At 48.5% G+C, this 19739-nt stretch overlaps 2 protein-coding genes across 4 annotated transcripts in view; one reads left to right on the plus strand and one right to left on the minus strand.

The window, feature by feature from the left end:
- Window positions 1-19739, plus strand: part of LOC119955756 (H-2 class II histocompatibility antigen, A-D beta chain-like) — a 215797-nt gene that overhangs the window by 87258 nt on the left and 108800 nt on the right. The gene's annotated exons all lie outside the window — the stretch shown is intronic.
- Window positions 9547-18513, minus strand: LOC119955758 (H-2 class II histocompatibility antigen, E-S beta chain-like). Its single transcript, XM_038782288.1, has 7 exons — window positions 18305-18513; window positions 17104-17376; window positions 13723-13995; window positions 12052-12165; window positions 10782-10811; window positions 10567-10674; window positions 9547-9774 (listed from the first exon to the last, which is right to left on the minus strand). The coding sequence occupies exons 1-7, from the start codon at window positions 18384-18386 to the stop codon at window positions 9746-9748; spliced, it is 909 nt and encodes a 302-aa protein (XP_038638216.1). The 5' UTR covers window positions 18387-18513; the 3' UTR covers window positions 9547-9745.

Raw genomic sequence — 19739 nt, forward strand, 5'->3', positions numbered from 1 at the left:
TCCCTCTTTGATGATGGATGCTTCAGGATTGCTGCGGTGGGTCAGGACCCGTTAGGTCCTGAGCTCTTGTTATCCGCTACGTTAGCGCTGGTAGCTCGTGTCCTTCCTCTTCTTCTGTGGGAGGCCCTGGGTGCCAGAACAATTTGGACCTCTTTGCTGCCGGTCCTCTCCTGTAATTTTGTAGTTATATGGATAACATTGGTTCTGGGCCTGGGAGAGGGTTAGGTTGTGTTGTGGGGTACGTATGTAATTATCTCAGAAATGGGGGACTGGATTCTCCGCCGCCCTGCTCTGAAATTCCATTTGCCGTGGGGCCGGAGAATCCAATTTTGAGCTGAAATGGGGTTGGCGGCGGTCCGGCGATTCTCCGGGACCTGTGATCGCAGAGTACTCCGGGCGGCTAGGGGGCCATTCCCAGAGGCCCGCCCAGCGATCCTCTGCACCCAACCGGCCGAGTTCCCAACGGCGTGGTTCTAACCACTTACCGCCGTTCGGGAAACTCGCATGGCGACGGCGAACGCAGTCCGCGGCCTGGTGGGGGTTTTGGGGGGAAATCGGATGCCGGGGGGGGGGGGGGGGGGGGGGGCATATAGCCGGCCAGGGGACAGATCGGGACGGTTGGATCTTCGGGCACGCGGCCGATCGGGGTCGGGGGTGGCTACATTTCTCATCTGCCCCCCGCGGACCGAGTCCGCCATGGCGCTTGGCGCTGCCGCTGGAGGCCGCCACCGTGCTCATGTGCGGACTCAAAACCCAAAGTGCGGGTGCTCGTATCCGCAGCTAAATCTGCGTGAATCACTCTGGGTCCCTGCTAGCCCCCTGCAGGTGAGTGAATTGGCTGATCTTTTTTATAGGAATCTTCAGAGTGAAATGGCTGGGCTTTTATGTCGGTGTGGGGACATCAACCCAGGAGAATGCTGAGACCCAGGCTATTAGAATAGATGGCATTGAGGTGCGTAGGGAAGAAGTGTTGGCAATTCTGGACAAGGTGAAAATAGATAAGTCCCCGGGGCCTGATGGGATTTATCCTAGGATTCTCTGGGAAGCCAGAGAAGAGATTGCTGAGCCTTTGGCTTTGATTTTTATGTCATCATTGGCTACAGGAATAGTGCCAGAGGATTGGAGGGTAGCAAATGTGGTCCCTTTGTTCAAGAAGGGGAGTAGAGATAACCCCGGTAACTATAGGCCGGTGAGCCTCATGTCTGTTGTGGGTAAAGTCTTGGAGAGGATTATAAAAGATACGATTTATAATCATCTAGATAGGAATAATATGATTAGGGATAGTCAGCATGGTTTTGTGAAGGTAGGTCATGCCTCACAAACCTTATCGAGTTCTTTGAGAAGGTGACTGAACAGGTAGACGAGGGTAGAGCAGTTGATGTGGTGTATATGGATTTCAGTAAAGCGTTTGATAAGGTTCCCCACGGTCGGCTATTGCAGAAAATACGGAGGTTGGGGATCGAGGGTGATTTAGAGATGTGGATCAGAAATTGGCTAGTTGAAAGAAGACAGAGGGTGGTGGTTGATGGCAAATGTTCAGAATGGAGTTCAGTTACGAGTGGCGTACCACAAGGATCTGTTCTGGGGCCGTTGCTGTTTGTCATTTTTATAAATGACCTAGAGGAGGGCACAGGAGGTTGGGTGAGTAAATTTGCAGATGACACTAAAGTCGGTGGAGTTGTAGACAGTGTGGAAGGATGTTGCAGGTTACAGAGGGATATAGATAAGCTGCAGAGCTGGGCTGAGAGGTGGCAAATGGAGTTTAATGTAGAGAAGTGTGAGGTGATTCACTTTGGAAAGAAAAACAGGAATGCGGAATATTTGGCTAATGGTAAAATTCTTGGCAGTGTGGATGAGCAGAGGGATCTCGGTGTCCATGTACATAGATCCCTGAAAGTTGCCACCCAGGTTGATAGGGTTGTGAAGAAGGCCTATGGTGTGTTGGCCTTTATTGGTAGAGGGATTGAGTTCCGGAGCCATGAGGTCATGTTGCAGCTGTACAAAACTCTGGTATGGCCGCATTTGGAGTATTGCGTACAGTTCTGGTCGCCTCATTATAGGAAGGACGTGGAAGCTTTGGAACGGGTGCAGAGGAGATTTACCAGGATATTGCCTGGTATGGAGGGAAAATCTTATGAGGAAAGGCTGATGGACTTGAGGTTGTTCTCGTTAGAGAGAAGAAGGTTAAGAGGTGACTTAATAGAGGCATACAAAATGATCAGAGGGTTAGATAGGGTGGACAGTGAGAGCCTTCTCCCGCGGATGGAGGTGGCTAGCACGAGGGGACATAGCCTTAAATTGAGGGGTAATAGATATAGGACAGAGGTCAGAGGTAGGTTTTTTACGCAAAGAGTGGTGAGGCCGTGGAATGCCCTACCTGCAACAGTAGTGACCTCGCCAACATTGAGGGCATTTAAAAGTTTATTGGATAAGCATATGGATGATAATGGCATAGTGTGGGTTAGATGGCCTTTAGTTTTTGACTTCCCATGTCGGTGCAACATCGTGGGCCGAAGGGCCTGTACTGCGCTGTATCATTCTATGTTCTATGTTCATTGTAGGAGAATCCAGCCTGGGGCTCTTGTGGATTTTCTGTTTTTTTTTGTCAATTTGAGAGTGATAAATCCACTCGGCTTCTGCGTGGGTGCGACTAGGTCTGACTGCCGAAGGAGAGGGCTATGTTGGGTCACTGATGCCTGTGCTGCAGCTGGGGCCGAGGGTGGCACAGTGGTTAGCACTGCTGCCTCACAGCACCAGGGGCCCCGGGTTCAATTTCAGCCTTGGGTGACTGTGTGGAGTTTGCATAGTCTCCCTGCATCTGTGTGAATTTCGTCCGGATGCTCTGGTTTCCTCCCACAGTCCAAAGATGTGCAGCTGAGATGCGGTCACAGGGACCGGGCGAGGGAATGGGCTGGGGCAGAGTGCTCTGTCAGAGGGATCAGGCAGACTTGATGGGCCGAATAGCCTCCATCTATACTGTAGGGATTCTATGACTTGTTGGTATGTACTGATGGTTGTAGCCCTGGATGGCGTGGGAGAGTGTGAACCGTTGTGTCATGTTTATTATGATCATATCCTATTCTTCCTCCAGTTCTTGGTGGGGGTCATGAGAGTGTTCGGCTTTGTCTATGGATTGTGCGGAGCCAGTTATGATGCTGTTCTCCTGTGCCACCCTGTGGCCATGTATGTTAAGCTGTTTATTTGCTTCTTTTTCTATGACTTAGTTGCGTCAATTTCTAAAATGTAAAATCCCAATAAATAAACGTTAAAAAAAATTATTTCCCAGGATGTGGGCGTCGCTGGGCAAGGCTGGCATTTGTTGCCCATCCCGAATTGCCCCTTGAACTGAGTGCTTCGTTTGGGCCATTTCAGGAGGCAGTTAAGCGACGGTCACATTGCTGTGGGGGTCTGGAGTCACATGTAGGCCAGACCGGGTAAGGACGGCAGATTTCCTTCCCGATAGGGCATTAGTGAACCAAGAGGATTTTAATGACAATCGACGATAGTTTCATGGTTGGCATTACTGAGACTAGATTTCAATTCCCGATTCATTAATTCAATTTAATTCCATCAGCTGCCGCGGTGGGATTTGAAGCCGGAAATACATGTCCTCTTTCCCTGATTTCTCTCTTTCCCTATCTATGTCCTTCTCTTCCACTTTCTCTACCTCCCCGATTATCTCTATTTCTCTGCCTCTCCTTCCGCTATCATTTTCCTCCCATTCACTTCGATCACCGACACCACTCATTCCTCCTTACTACTATTACCTATCACCTCCCAACCAAGGCTCCCACTCTGGAAGTGACTGGAGCCCACGCCGCTTCTGTCCCCTGCTCAACCCTCCATATTTATCTCCTCTCTAGGCTCGACGATTCGCAGGCCGAACCACCGCTGGGTACCCTCATAAACTGCAACTTGTCCAAAGCCTGGTCAGGCGTACCCTTCCCCAGAGTGAACCCCCCCCTCCCACCTCACACAACAGTCACATCTTTGTTAACTCATATTGGTCCCTCTCCCTCATACCCTGCCCCCCCCCCCTCCCAATCCCCATACCACCCCCAGATCCCATCTGAAATCACATCATTAACTTCAAATGAAAGCTGAAAATGTTGGATGAACTCAGCAAGTTTGGCAGCATCTGGGGAGAGAGAAATGTAATTAATGTATCGAGTCCGTATAACTCTTCTCAGAGCATTAATTTCAAATTCCTCCTTAACAATGGCCCCTTCCGAATTGTGGTAACACCCAGCTTGCTTTCATCAGACGTGGCACTACAAAGAATGAGGAGCATGGATTAAGAATATCCTGGGAGTTTCCATTCACCACAAATTCAATTGGATACCATCCAGGACCCACCAGCCCTGCTTGAATGACACCCCACCACCATCTTCAATATTCACCTCCGACGCACAGCGGCAAGCTCGTTTACTGTCTACAAGGTGCACTGCAGGAACTCACCGCCCAGAAAAAAAAGGGGGCGTAAGAATACTGGTCCTTCCTGGATGAGGCAACATGGCCACCACCTTCCAAACCCACTACCATCTAGAAGGACCAGGGCAGCAGATACTTGGGATCCCCCTCCCAGCCCCTCATCATCCCGACTTGGAAATATATCACTGTGCCTTCACTGTCGCTGGGTCAAAACCCTGGAACTTCTTCCCTAACAGCACGGTGGGTGTACCTACACCACACAGGGATTGAGGTGGGTTCACGAAGGCGGCTCGCCCATGACCTTCTCAAGGGGCAATTAGGGACGGGCAACAAATGCTGGGCCTGAGCCAGCGACGCCAGCATCTTGGGAAATAATTTTTTTAAAGATTCACACACCTTGGGCCGATTATCACAGGCGATGGGAATTGGACTGTGAGGTCTGATGGAGAATTGAGAGAGCCAAGGCTGGCTTTTAAGAAAGCTTTGACAGAATGAAGGACGTACTGACATCAAAGAAACAGAACCTGAATATTGGGAAAATAGTGCTGAGGTGCTACATTTTGACGTCTAGGTCATATATCACATTGGCAACAAACAAAGAGACTATTGATAAGACAAATGCATTTGGCACGTGGATGTACAGGAGAACGTTCCACGTGACCTGCACAGAAAGAATAATGAGGAAAGTGCTGGTTAGAGATGTTTAATGTTACCTGTCAGAAAAAATTATCTCAATGTTTTGTGAGGAAGGGGGAATGTGGTGATATGCCTATGGGCTATATCATAGCTGGATGGTGTGCGAACTCCAACCAGCAGATGGTGGTACAGACACACCATGCGGCCTCTAGACCAAGGTCATGTGAAGGTGATCCAAGATGGTAGGGGTCACAACAGAGAGACAGTGAGTGAGGGACTGAGGGCCACCCAACATGGCGGAGGTTCGGCTTACTAACTGTGTACAGATTGAACACAGTTATGATCACTATTTCCAACAACCTATGGGGCTATAACTAAATGCACCACTTGCAACCTGACAGAGAGGAGGCCAATGGATCACTATCCTAATGACCTGCAGCCAGTTGCTCCTTATTGGGGTGATATGCCTGAGCACAGTTTTGTATATAGTTAGCAATGTGTGGTAGTATGACTAGGGGTATTACGGTACCTGGAAATGTGAGCTGCCATTGGTGCTGAGGATTCGCGGCCCATTGGCCCAGGTATGTCATGTGCCTCTCAGCCGATTGGCTGAGAGGGAGGTAGCTCCGCCTACGAGGTGGGGCATAAGAACCTGTGTTCTCCGGCAGTCTGCCATTCTTCTGTACGTCTGCTGCAGGGTACACTTCTTGTTTATTAAAGCCTATCATTCGGACTTTATCTACGTTTCGTGTCCATTGATTGTGCATCGATTTAATACACAAGATTTTAAAGGATGGAGCTTCGCATCAAGCCGGAGTTTCTTCGACTCAGCCCCGCACGCAGCAAATGCAACAGTAGCATTTAAGCATTGGCTGGCTTGCTTCAATAGCTACTTAAGTACAGCTGAAAACGTCCCGACGAGGGAACAGAAATTGCATATCCTCCACTTGAGCATCGGCACCGCCGTGTACACGCTCATAGAGGACACGACAGACTATGATGCGGCCATGGACTTGCTTAAAGGACATTTCATGTCGGTGAATCAAGTCTACGCTCGGCACTTACTGGCCATGAGGCAGCAACTTCCTGGTGAGTCTCTGGACGAATTTTACCGGGACCTCCTCGTTCTGGGGAGGAACTGCGGCTGCTCACAGGTTTCTGCTGCCGAGCATACCGAACTTTTGATCAGAGACGCTTTTGTTGCGGGTATGCAGGTCCTCCCAGACGCCCTCCATTCTATCCGGTCACTCCTCTGTACCTCCACTAACCAAACGCCTCATGAACGCATTCTTGTTTTTTCCCAGGAAGTCGTCCTCAGGGACCCCGCTTCCGACCTGGCTGGCTATGCCCAGGCCCATCCTGCTCCGGAAGCACATGTGGGTGCACAAGTCAGACCCGTTGGTCGAAAGAGTCCAGGTACTCCATGCAAACCCACAATACGTGTATGTGGAGTATCCCGACGGCCGACAGGACACAGTCTCCCTGCGGGACCTGCCACCCGCCGGATCCCGGCCACCCCACCCCCCCCCCCCCCGGTGCCAGCACCACCCACCCCCCCCAACCCCAACTGCCCCCAGCGGGCGCCCCCTCCCCAGCCCCACCGACACCTACACACAAGTGGCCCAGCGGACAGGACGACCCTCCCCCCCGCCTGGCCCCCCGCTAGCTCCGACTAGGGGTACGGACGCAAGAACAGGATCATCGTTCCCGGAGTCACGGACGTCCACCGCTCCAACGTCGCCGGCACAGCTACGCAGGTCGAACAGGACGTTCAAGGCACCCAATCGGCTGATCGAATCCATGTGACCTGCTGATGGACTTTTTTTTTGTCTGTTCTCAATTCCCCCCCCCCCCCCCCCCCCCCCCCATTTTTCCACACTGTGCATAGTTTTGTTTTGTATTTTGTACATAATTGCGGGCCAGTGGGCAGCCATCAATGCAATGGTATGACCTAACATCTCTAGTCATACTACCATTCTCTCACATACTCACGGGACATGCACCCCCCCCCCCCCCCTCCATGTCCGCGTTCCCTGTAACCTCCCCTCCCCCCGGTTCCTTTTTCAACAAGGGGTGAATGTGGTAGTATGACTAGGGGTATTACGGTACCTGGAAGTGTGAGCTGCCATTGGTGCTGAGGACTCGCTGCCCATTGGCCCAGGTATGTCATGTGCCTCTCAGCCGATTGGCTGAGAGGTAGGTAGCTCCGCCTACGAGGCAGGGTATAAGAACCCATGTTCCCCGACAGTCTGCCATTCTTCTGTACGTCTGCTGCCGGGTACACTTCTCGTGTATTAAAGCCTATCGCTCGGACTTTATCTACGTTTCGTGTCCATTGATTGTGCATCACAATGTGACCTCCAACCAGCTGGTGGAGCTAGATATCATTCACAATCTGCTAGTTATCTTTCCACGTGTTTGTTAATAAATCATCTTTCCAGTTAAACTAGATGTTCTGTGTACATCGTGACAAAGGCCATATCACAGAACACACTTATCTCCATGCACGTCCCCTGTATCTTAACCCAGATACATGATTCATACTTCTTATACCTGTTTATTTTTGCTTAAATGTCTGAGTTCCTCAATTTTTTGTCGTACGCTTTAATTAAAACCAGTTTTTGTACAAATAGGTAGTTTATATTGTTGGGAACACAGTGTAAGATGAGATATGGACAACATAATGGGACAGCTTATGTATTTGAATGCAGCAAATAAGCGGACCTCGATGTTTACTGGACACTTCTTTGGGAAATGGTGAGAGTGGTCAGTAAATCCACTGACATTTCCCAGCGGGCACAGGGATGATAAACCCCAGCGAAAACTCGCACACAAACATGGCACTCAGAGGCTGGGTGACAATTACAGCATCAACATTGATCAGGAAACTACAGAGAATCCAGATAGACACATGGAATTAAAACTCTTCAGACTTCAAACTTGCCTTCTAGAAATTAGATTATGGGGGAAAAGCCGGGGTGCATATAACATTCTGATCATCTTTCTGAGAAATAGCTGAAAGAACTCGATAACAATTTAATTGAAAGTGACGTGTGGAAGCAAATTGAAGCTAGTTAGTATTTCACAAAATCTCCCAGTGTGAATTAGCCATTCAGGAGCCAGATGGTAAATTAGGAAATCGGAAGCCCATCTTTTCAGTTAGTACTAGATTTCTTTACATAATGCAGCATTACATAGGGACGCCTGCCTCCCTGATACCTAACCAACACCCAGTGCAACAGAAGTCTCTCTTGACATTTTTGACTAAAATTAATAATCAATAAATTAAATGGTGGCACACTAACACAGTGGTTAGCACCGCTTCTGCACAGGGACCCAGGTTCGATTCCAGCTTTGGGTGACTGTCGGTACTGAGTCTGCACGTTCTCCCCCGTGTCTGCATAGGTTTCCTCCGGGTGCTCCAGTTTCTTCCCACAGTCCAAAAGTGTGCAGGTTAGGTGGATTGGCCATGCTAAATTTCCCATTAGTGTCCCTGGACGTGCAGGTTAGGTGGGCTTATGGGGGTAGGGCGGGAGTGTGGGCCCATGTAGGGTGCTCTTTCAAAAGGTTGGTGGAGACTCGATGGGTTGAATGGCCTTCTGCACTGGAAGAATTCTATAATTCTATAAACAAAAATTAGCTAACGGGAGGGGGTGCCCCTTGTGGAGCACTCTAACAAAGTAACTTCAAAAGTCACTTCCAAAATGAAATAAAAATATTATTCCCGAGGCTGATGATGAACCCCAGCCGCTGCGGTGCCCACCACTGATGGAAGGTCTGGAGTGTACTTGCAGACACCGTGTGCTCCCTCTCCAAGGCCACCAGGGGCTGGTTTAGCACATTGGGCTAGACAGCTGGTTTGTAATGCAGAACAAGGCCAGCAGCGTGGGTTCATTTCCCGTACCGGCCTCCCCGAACAGGCGCTAAATTGTGGCGACTAGGGGCTTTTCACAGTAACTTCATTAAAGCCTATTTGTGACACTAAGCAATTATCATTATTACCTGGCCACAAATGCAGTCAGGCTAGAGGAGCAGTCAGCAGGGTCAGATAGCCTCTGAACCTGCTGCTGCCTGGTCCTGTTAATAGTTGCCATGGCCAGAGGTCTTTCTTTATATATGCTCAAGGTATCTAATCAATTATTCCCCTTTCCCTGAATAGCCTAGTACAATTAATCTGCCAATGAGGGTGCAATGTTGTCTCAGACACCAGAGGAACTCTCTGACCCTTTGAACAATGCCATGGGATCTTTAACGTCAACATGAAGAGAAGGACGGGGTCCCAGTTTAACATCTCATCCAGAAAACAGCACCTATAACAGCGAAGCATTCGCTCAAAACGACATTAAATCGTCAGCCGAGTTTATGTTCTTAAGTCCTGAACAAACATCCTCTTAAATCAGAGATGGAATGTGGTCAGCTGAGCTGTCAGCACAGTGGCATTCCTATAGAAAATTCCGGACAAAATAACTCTAGATTGGATTGTTGCATCAATATAGTGAATCTTTATTTTGTACAGGAAGGATTTTCCACAAAATCATTCTGAGATTTTATTCAATGAATGGTTTGTTGGGCAGAAACAAATGTCCGTTCTGGAGACAGGTGCACCCCTCATGGACAACAGAGTCACATCCCCCAGTTACGGCGGTAATATTGAATATATTCCACAGAGTTGTTTATGTTAGGCGTGGGATTTAGTCAAATCATCAGCTGTAAAGGAGAGACAAGATGTCAGGTTAATTTATTCAAACTCATGTCAGTCCTGGTGATTTTTGTTTTCATTGACAGAATGTGGGTGTCACTGGATAGGCCGGAATTTATTCCCCATCCCAGACGGCCCTTGAGAATGTGGTGGTGAGCCGCCTTATTGAACCACTGCAGTCCATGGGGTGTAGGTACATCCACAGTGCTGTTACATGGCAATCAGCAGGAGGCTTCCTTGCCCTTGTTTGGTCTGGTGCCAATCCCGTACCAGCCTCCCCGAACAGGCGCCGGAATGCGGTGACTAGGGGCTTTTCACAGTAACTTCATTGAAGCCTATTTGTGACAATAAGCTGTCTGTGGACAGCTCTCCGCAAGTGTCCAGGTGTTAATAAAGAGGACTGTGCAGGGTTGACAGGCTCCGGTTGCCATTATTGTTTCTGGTACCAGGGTCAATGCCAGGTGGCCCATCCCATTGAGGCTTTTTCGTGATTTGATACAACTGAGTGGTTTGCTTGGAGGCCATTTAAGAGTCAACCTTTGGGTCGGGTCTCACATACCGGCCAGACCGGGTAAGAACAGCATATTTCCTTCCCGAAACGAGATTAGTGAATCTGATGGATTTTAACGCAATAGTTTCACCGTCATCATTCTACTTTTAATCCAGATTTGTTATTGAATTCAAACTCCACCTTTGTGGTTACCCTGGGTTTCTGGGTTGCTAGTCCAGTAGCAGTACCACTGCTTCTCCTGGGTAGCAAACATGAGTGAAAAGTGACAGATATACAGGACTACTGTTACCTGAAGAGCAGCTGGTGTTGGAGGTGTTGGAGGTCTCTGAGCTACTGGATCGCACACTGGAATTGCATGGATTCCTTCCACATGGTCCTGCCCGCTTAGTGAACTTAGCTGGGAACAAAACCAGTCAGTTGTGCTGCTGTGATAAATATATCCCCGACCCCCAAAATATTCTCATACACCCAAAATTATTCAGAGTAAAAAGCAGCTTCTCTTACCTGTTGGGTTCACGCTGAACTGGTCAGTACCTGCATGAGAAACAGGAAGGTTAACAGTTTGACATCAACCTATGGGAGTGATGTATCTCTAAACAGACTGTCCTACTTTCTATTTCATTTCACTGGGATTTCTATCTCTCTGCTTCTCCCTCTCTCACACAATCACATGGTCAGTGAACAAGGATGATCAGGGCAGTACGGTAGCATTGTGGATAGCACAATCGCTTCACAGCTCCAGGGTCCCAGGTTCGATTCCGGCTTGGGACAGTGTCTGTGCGGAGTCTGCACATCCTCCCCGTGTCTGCGTGGGTTTCCTCCGGGTGCTCCGGTTTCTTCCCACAGTCCAAAGATGTGCAGGTTAGGTGGATTGGCCATGATAAATTGCCCTTAGTGTCCAAAATTGCCCTTAGTGTTGGGTGGGGTTACTGGGTTATGGGGATAGGGTGGAGGTGTTCACCTTGGGTAGGGTGCTCTTTCCAGGAGCCGGTGCAGACTCGATGGGCCGAATGGCCTACTTCTGCACTGTAAATTCTATGTAATAAAGGCTGGTTACGCTTTCCCACCGTTATATTTCAAACACTCATTTCAGAATTTCTCTCTTTACCGTTCCTGTTACTTTCACCGATGCTCCGGGTAACACAGAGAACTCGAGAGACTCTGATATAACCTGGGACACGTCGAAATCTGACCATTTCCTTTAGTTTAACACATTCCTAATGATGTAAAGATCTCTCATATTCACAATTCTCTTTACATATTGAAACCCACGGGTTTAAACACATAAAATGTGCAGATTAATTCCAAATATTGGGACCTTTGCTCAAGTCACATAGAAGTGCTACAGCTCAGAAGGATGCCATTCGGCCCATCGAGTCTGTACTGACCCTCGAAAGAGCACCCGACCTTGACCCACTTCCCCACTCTATCCCTGTAATCCCACAACCCCACTGAACCGTTGGACATTAAGGGCAATTTGTCATGGCCAATCCACCTAACCTGCACATCTAATAATAATAATCATCGTCATCTTTGGACTGTGGGAGGAAACCGGAGCATCCAGAGGAAATCCACGCAGACACGGGGGAGAATTTGCAAACTCCACACAGTCACCCAAGGCTGGAATTGAACCCAGGTCCCTGGCGCTGTGAACCATCCGTGCTAACCACTGTGCCACCATGCCGCTCACGTCGGTGTGAAGAACATTGATGGTTCTGTCTCCTAATGTAACCTGTCCGAATAATGAGAGTTTATAATTTATATTGTTGCTTACGATTTAAGTTGCAGTAATACAGAATTCCAGTCACTACAGCAAAGCTGATTCCCAGTATTCCCAGCACGGCTCCTATGATGATCAAAGCTTCATTTTTTGTGATGCTGCTGTGTTCTGAGGACAAAGGACAGTTGGGGGAAAGTTTACCTCATGTTTGTAATCTGGACAGTTCCACATGATCCACACCCACACAGGAAACCTTTCTGAGAATGTCACTCCCTGCAGTAAATGGCCCATGACAATGGTGAAGGATGGGAGGTGGCAGTAAATTCAGTGAGTAAAGCAGAGCCAACTCTCCATGTCTGATCAAGAGATGCCTCTACAAAGAGGGATATTGAACTTACAAAAACGCAGACCATACAGATTGCACAGGAACGGGAGGCCATTCAGCACCTCTGAAGCCTGTTACAAAGGAATAGGAGGAGGCCCATTCAGCCCGTCTCAAGGCTATTACACAGGAACAGGAAGAGGCCTTTTAGCCCCTCTCCAGCCTGTTACACAGGAACAGGAGGAGACCCATTCAGTCCCTCTCGAGCCTGTTACACAGGAACAGGAGGAGGCCCATTCATCCCCTCTCCAGCCTGTTACACAGGAAAAGGAGGAGGCCTATTCAGCCCCTCTCCAGCCTGTTACACAGGAACAGGAGGAGGCCCATTCAGCCCATCTCCAGCCTGTTACACAGGAACAGGAGGAGGCCCATTCAGCCCATCTCGAGTCTGTTACACAGGAACAGGAGGAGGCCCATTCAGCCCCTCTCCAGCCTGTTACACAGGAACAGGAGGAGCCCATTCAGCCCCTCTCCAACCTGTTACACAGGAACAGGAGGACACCATTCAGCCCCTCTCCAGCCTGTTACACAGGAACAGGAGGAGGCCCATTCAGCCCCTCTCGAGCCTGTTAAACAGGAACAGGAGGAGGCCCATTCAGCCCCTCTCGAGCCTATTACACAAGAACAGGAAGAGGCCCATTCAGCCCCTCTCCAGCCTGTGAGACAGGAACAGGAGGAGGCCCATTCAGCCCCTCTCGAGCCTGTTGGAGAGGAACAGGCCATTCAACCCCTCAAGCCTGTTTCCCCATTCAATATCATGGCAGATCTGTGACTTAACTCCACACAGCCACCTTCCCACCATATACCTTAATACCTTTTGGATAATAAAAATCCCTCAATCTCAGATTTAAAATGAAAAATCTGATCTACCATTTGCAGAGAACAATTACCTATATTGTATTGGATTCCCCTCCTACACCTCGGAAAACTAACTCCTCAGGTGATTGGGGGCGGAGCTTTCTCCCCATTGGAGGATCTCTCACAGGATATAAACCCCGGCCTGGGAGCAGGACGGGGAAGAGGACCCTGAGGGGAGTAGAGAGCATTGTGTTAAGGAATAGTGGAATAAACCTAGTTGTATCCTGTCTGGCTACGTGTGGAGGCCTTACCTTCAGTTACAACAGGCCCTTTGCGAAACTTTAGAAAGTCAGGGGAATGACTATACTCAAAGGATCATCAAATTGTTAACTAGGTTACAGGGACGGAAATCACAGTTGACTGAATGGCTGGGATCACAAGTTTATGTATGTGGAGGTAGCGAATGGTCAGGATTAATCTTCATGGGGAACAGGATACGTTTATTGATCTAGTCCTGTCTGAACTTGCTCAGTAACTAACCTTACCGAATTTTAGCACGAGTTTCTTTGTGAGGGTCTCATGTTCCACTTGACAGGAGTAGGAACCATCCACATCTCCATTCAATGAGAGGAGACTTCTCGCTTGAAAGGTCCTGTTCCTTTGTGGCACAATGTTCACTGTCTGTGGTTCGTTGGCAATGACCACTCCGTTTCTCAGCCACCTCATTTTAATGTCCCTCGGGAAGAAGTCCTTCACCAAACATACCAAATTCATCTGGCCGGATTTTTCCTGAAGAAAGACTTTGCTGGGTATAGGAGCTGTGAAAGCAGATAGGAGTTACAAGTTAGAGTTGGCATGATCAAGAATCCCCCAGAGACTCCGGCTCTGCATGAAGTGATGGCGAAACGGTTCACAAGGGACAAACTTCCACCCTGGGTTTAACTCTAACTCTGGAATGAACAATAATATTCTTCTCTGTGTTGTCAGTGATAGTCTCTAATTCAGTTTACGACTATCACACTCAAGCAGCTCCACAGCTTCATGTGCTGAACCAAACGTAAATAAATCATAAAGCTGCCTAATCTGGAAAATTCACGCCGCTCCAGCCTCCCTTCCTGGCGCCAAATGGGTACAGCGCCAACCCGTGCATGCGCGGGGGACTTATTCAGCACGCCGGCCCCGACTCAACAGGGCATCAAGGTTCAGGGACCGGCTGCACAACAAAGTAGGCCCGGGGATGGGGGGGAGACGCCGGGCCGCCAATTGGTGGGCCCCGATCGTGGGCCAGACCCCACCGGAGGCACCCCTGGTGAAGGAGTGCTTTTACCCCCCCCCACAGGCCGCCCCCCCCCGACCCATCGCGCAGAGTTCCCACGGCAGCGACCAGGGGTGAACGGCGCCAGTGGGATTTTACCGCATCCGCGCGGCCGCTCGGCCCATCTGAGCCGGAGAATTGGCAGCCCCGCCGATTCCAGTGGCCCGCGGCTGGCGCCGTGTCAAACGTGCCGGCGCAAATGGTGCCGATTCTCCGCACCTCAGAGAATCACGTGCCGGCATTGAGTTGTCGTGGTGCAGTTGCTGCGATTCTCCAGCCCAGCGCGGGGCTCGGATAATCGTGCCCGAGATCATTCACAACCACAGTGAGGGGCATTTTTCTGCAGGGTACAGTGTAGAGGGAAATTTACTCTGTAGCTATTCAAATATGGGGTAGAAAGAAAAGAGGGACCTATAAACCATGAGCCTAATGTCGGTAGTAGGGAATTTGCTGGAATCCATTATCAAGGATTCATTCGGAAAGCAGTGATGTAATCAGACAAAATCAGCATGGATTTGCAAAAGAACTATCAGGCTTGACAAATCAAATAGAATTCTTTGAAGATGTAACTAATAGAGTTGACCAGGGAGAACCGGTGGATATGGTTTATTTAGACTTTCAGAAGGCTTTCAACAATGTCTCACAGAGCAGATTAATATGTAAATTTAAAGCACATGGGATTATGGGTAGCGTCTTGAAATGGATAGCAGATAGAAAGCAAAAGGTTGGAATAAATGGGTCTTTTTTGATTGGCAGGCAGTGATTACTGGGGTATCGCCGGGCTCTGTGCTGGAACCCCAACTATACACATTATATATTGTGGGCAGCACGGTAGCATTGTGGATAGCACAATTGCTTCACAGCTCCAGGGTCCCAGGTTCGATTCCAGCTTGGGTCATTGTCTGTGCGGAGTCTGCATGTTCTCCCCGTGTCTGTGTGGGTTTCCTCCGGGTGCTCCGGTTTCCTCCCACAGTCCAAAGATGTGCAGGTTAGGTCGATTGGCCATGATAAATGGCCCTTAGTGTCCAAAATTGCCTTTAGTGTCGGGTGGGGTTACTGGGTTATGGGGATAGGGTGGAGATGTTGACCTTAGGTAGGGTGCTCTTTCCAAGAGCCGGAGCAGACTCGATGGGCCGAATGGCCTCCTTCTGCACTGTAAATTCTATTATATTAATGATTTGGACGAGGGAACTAAATGTATCTCCAAACATGCAGATGATATAAGGTTGGGTGGGAGGGTGACCTGTAATGAGGATGAAGAATTTTGTAGCGCTCCCTCTACACTGTCCCCATCAAACACTCCCAGGACAGGTACAGCACGGGGTTAGATACAGAGTAAAGCTCCCTCTACACTGTCCCCATCAAACACTCCCAGGACAGGTACAGCACGGGGTTAGATACAGAGTAAAGCTCCCTCTACACTGTCCTCATCAAACACTCCCAGGCCAGGTACAGCACGGGATTAGATACAGAGTAAAGCTCCCTCTACACTGTCCCCATCAAACACTCCCAGGATAGGTATAGCACGGGATTAGATACAGAGTAAAGCCCCCTCTACACTGTCCCCATCAAACACACCCAGGACAGGTACAGCACAGGGTTAGATACAGAGTAAAGCAGTGTAGAGGGAGCTTCATTCTGTATCTAACCCCGTGCTGTACCTGTCCTGGGAGTGTTTGATGGGGACAGTGTAGAGGGAGCTTTACACTGTATCTAACCCCGTGCTGTACCTGTCCTGGGAGGGTTTGATGGGGACAGTGTAGAGGGTGCTTTACTCTGTATCTAACCCCGTGCTGTACCTGCCCTGGGAGTGTTTGATGGGGACAGTGAAGAGGAAGCTTTACTCTGTATCCAACCCCGTGCTGTACCTGTCCTGGGAGTGTTTGATGGGGACAGTGTAGAGGGAGCTTTACTCTGTATCTAACCCCGTGCTGTACCTATCCTGGGAGTGTTTGATGGGGACAGTGTAGAGGGAGCTTTACTCTGTATCTAATCCCGTGCTGTACCTGTCCTGGGAGTGATTGATGGGGACAGTGTGGAGGGAGATTTACTCTGTATCTAACCCCGTGCTGTACCATTCCTGAGAGTGTTGATAGTCTCATTAATCACTGGAATAGATAGTTGTGCCTTGGTTTAATATCTTGTGCCTATGACAGTATTGACATTTATATTATTTTATTTGGGATGCTATCAAATGGATGAGTTGTGAAGCTCCCTATGGAAATATCTGTTGTCAGTCTCACAGTAAATTAATACGACTGGAATTACATCAATTGAGCAACAATATGAACTGTGACTGAGGAATTTCTCCATTTCAATCACTAAATTGACATCCAAGCAAAGCTTCCCAAGGCCACTCTTTGTGTCTCTGGAACCTCTCCAGATGTACATCCGAGCTGTCAATTAGGTTTCCTAATCCTGCTATGTCCTTGTTTCCACCATATCGCTATCTGCCTAATGTTTCTGCAACACATTCTCCCCCTTTGACCAGATATTCACCCCTGTTTCCTGTTCACTCTCAATTCTTCTGTCTCCTCTCCCTCTCTGGGCAAATGCTTTGAATCATTTCAGTATCAGTCTCAGTTGTTGTTTCCAGAAACTACTATCTTACCCTTTTTGTCCAGAATGGTGTTGCTTGATATAGCCGCCTGTTTCATTTTGTCACAAAGACTTTCAATCTGGCTGGGTAAAGACTGAATAAAAATCGAATCCGAATTCTGCCTGTCCACTTCAGCCTGTCCAATTGCCTGATCTGCGACCATCTTTCCCTCCACTGAATCATAGTGATAAAGAGGGGCACCATCGAAGGCATCGTCCCAAGTTACTCTGAGCAGTTTGTGGTCACGATAGATGCATGAACAGTCCGTCACATACACCCGCATATCTGAAAGAAATTCACAGCAGAATATCACAAGAATGGAGGTCGGAAAAGGGTCATTCAGCTCATTCTGCCACAACTGTTCTTGGCACATCTTAAAGTCAGTTAGAGGCTTGTTGTTATTAGTTGCATCTTGGGCCACTTAGAGGTTAATTGCTATTCGGCACAACTTATGGTCATTTGGAGGCAATTGCTATGGCATCAGTGATCATGGAACACTGATCCGATTAGGACAAGACTACAACCTTTGAGGCAGTCAGCCCACATTCTCCTCCTCCAATGCCCCTCTTCCATTGTATAGCAGAGTGGTGATACCCTCATACCCTATTCTGCAGTAGCTACAGTATCGCCTACAATGGTTTCTCATCATGGTGGCACACCACTTTCCCCAACCCCTTGTAGATTAAAATTCCCCGTGTGGAACACATACTTGACAGTTCATGGAATCATAAAATCCCCACACTGCAGAAATAAGCTATTCGGCCCATTGAGTCTGCACCAACCCTCAGAAAAAGTACTCCATCCAAGACCACTCCCCCACCCTGTCCCAATAACCCCTCAACCCAACCTACACATCTTTGTTGGACACTAAAAGGAAATTTTGCATGGCCAATCCACCAAAGGGGAAGAACGTGGATCTTTGGATATTAAGAGGCACTTGATCCTGATCAGTCCACCTAACCTGCACATCCTGTGGAAGGAAACTGGAGCACCTGGAGGAAACCCATGTAGACACGGGAGAACATGCAAACTCCACAGTCACCCAAGGTTTGAATTGAACCCGGGTCCCTGACTCTGTGAGGCAGCAGTGTTAACCACTGTGTCACCCAGTTCTCTGAAGAAGCTCAGCTATAGTTAAGTATTGTGCTTCAATTAAGTTCAAGGGCAGCCAAATAGAACATTAAAGTGAGGGAGAGTAAATAAGCCCACTTACCTCTCAAACAATCCACCATATCCAGTACAGAAATAATTGTTGCAGCAACAGCCACAAAGGCCCATCGATAGGAAACTGGCATCTTGGAAGGATGGCAATGGATTTAAGAGCAAGACTGGAGTAAAGCTGAGACTGATTAATGTCAGGACCGCACTAAGATTGTTTCAAATCCCTCAGACAAGAACACTGTGATTATTATCCTGACTCCACCCACTAATCTCCAATTACATCTGCATTCATCATGGTAAATGCACTCTGACAGATACCTCGGAGTTCCCCCAATAAATTAGCTTCCTTTTCCCCATAACTTCCACTGAAGGGATGGTTTCTCTTGAAGAGGCTCTTTTGTTTTAAGTACTGGGTGGTGGACACCCTTTGATGAAATATGGTGTGTGTGTTGATCATGGGACATAGTTTTGGGTGTGTTAGCTTGTTCACTAAGTTCCAAGTGAGCAGTTTCTGGTATCCACTAATGAGGCTCAAATTCTCACTTGCCCATTGTCTGTTGTCCATTATTTAACGGCTCATGGTGGTGGGGTGGTGTGGGGGATATTGATTCTCTTCATGTCTGCGTGGGTTTCCGCCGGGTGCTCCGGTTTCCTCACACAGTTCAAATATGTGCAGGTTAGGTGGATTGGCCATGATAAATTGTCCTTAGTGTCCTGAGGTTACTGGGTTACGGGGATAGGTGGAGGCGTGGGCTTATGCAGGGTGCTCTTTCCAAGGGCTGGTGCAGACTCAATGGGTTGAATGGCCTCCTTCTGCACTGTAAATTCTATGACTCTAAGATTGATTAACCTGTGGTTTGAGTCAGGCACGTTCAGGATACTGCAGATGATCGATCAACTAGTCAAGCCCATTGATGGGAACTATTGGGGTAGAACTATGACTGGGATTGTAGCCCTGCTATGCTATGGGAAGCTGAACAATTTAGCTGTAAACTCCAAACCTTTTGAGGCCTTGATGTCTCAACCATGCCAACCACCTGTACCCAATCTCTCTGAAACGGGTAAGCAAAGAGTTCCCCATCTACAGGCCTCAACCCAGTTACTGGTGAGTTCGACTCCAGAACTCAAAGCTGTCCAAATTTATAAATAGGAGCAATCTCAAACAAGAAATAACTCAAGTGGGAAATGCTCCTGACAGCAGGGAGCACTCATGGGAATGGGGAGTTGGGGGGTACGACTTGAGAGAGGGGTGCACCTGCCCTTTTCAACAATGAGCTCCTGTGGCTGTGGTTTTCCTAATGGCAAGATATAAAGGTTATACTGGGAAACCTGTTCCATATTCCAGTACCAACATTCCTCAAATCATTGAGGCTAAAAATGCCTAAAAATATAACAGTCAAAATACATCAAAATGGTGCTATCCTCAGTTTAAGAAGAAATAAACAATATCAAAATCATTATGACTGAGTAGCTGAAATAATCAATGA

Source organism: Scyliorhinus canicula, chromosome 21 (genome assembly GCF_902713615.1).
Source record: "Scyliorhinus canicula chromosome 21, sScyCan1.1, whole genome shotgun sequence".
Taxonomy (NCBI): Eukaryota; Metazoa; Chordata; class Chondrichthyes; order Carcharhiniformes; family Scyliorhinidae; genus Scyliorhinus; species Scyliorhinus canicula.

Coding starts and splice junctions, on each gene's coding strand:
- LOC119955758 (XM_038782288.1), bottom strand. CDS start 18,386: ATGCCAGTTTCCTATCGATGGGCCTTTGTGGCTGTTGCTGCAACAATT. Junction 17,377..18,304: donor TATGGTGGATTGTTTGAGAG/GTAAGTGGGCTT, acceptor AATTTCTTTCAG/ATATGCGGGTGTATGTGACG. Junction 9,775..10,566: donor CAACACCAGCTGCTCTTCAG/GTAACAGTAGTC, acceptor TCTCCTTTACAG/CTGATGATTTGACTAAATCC.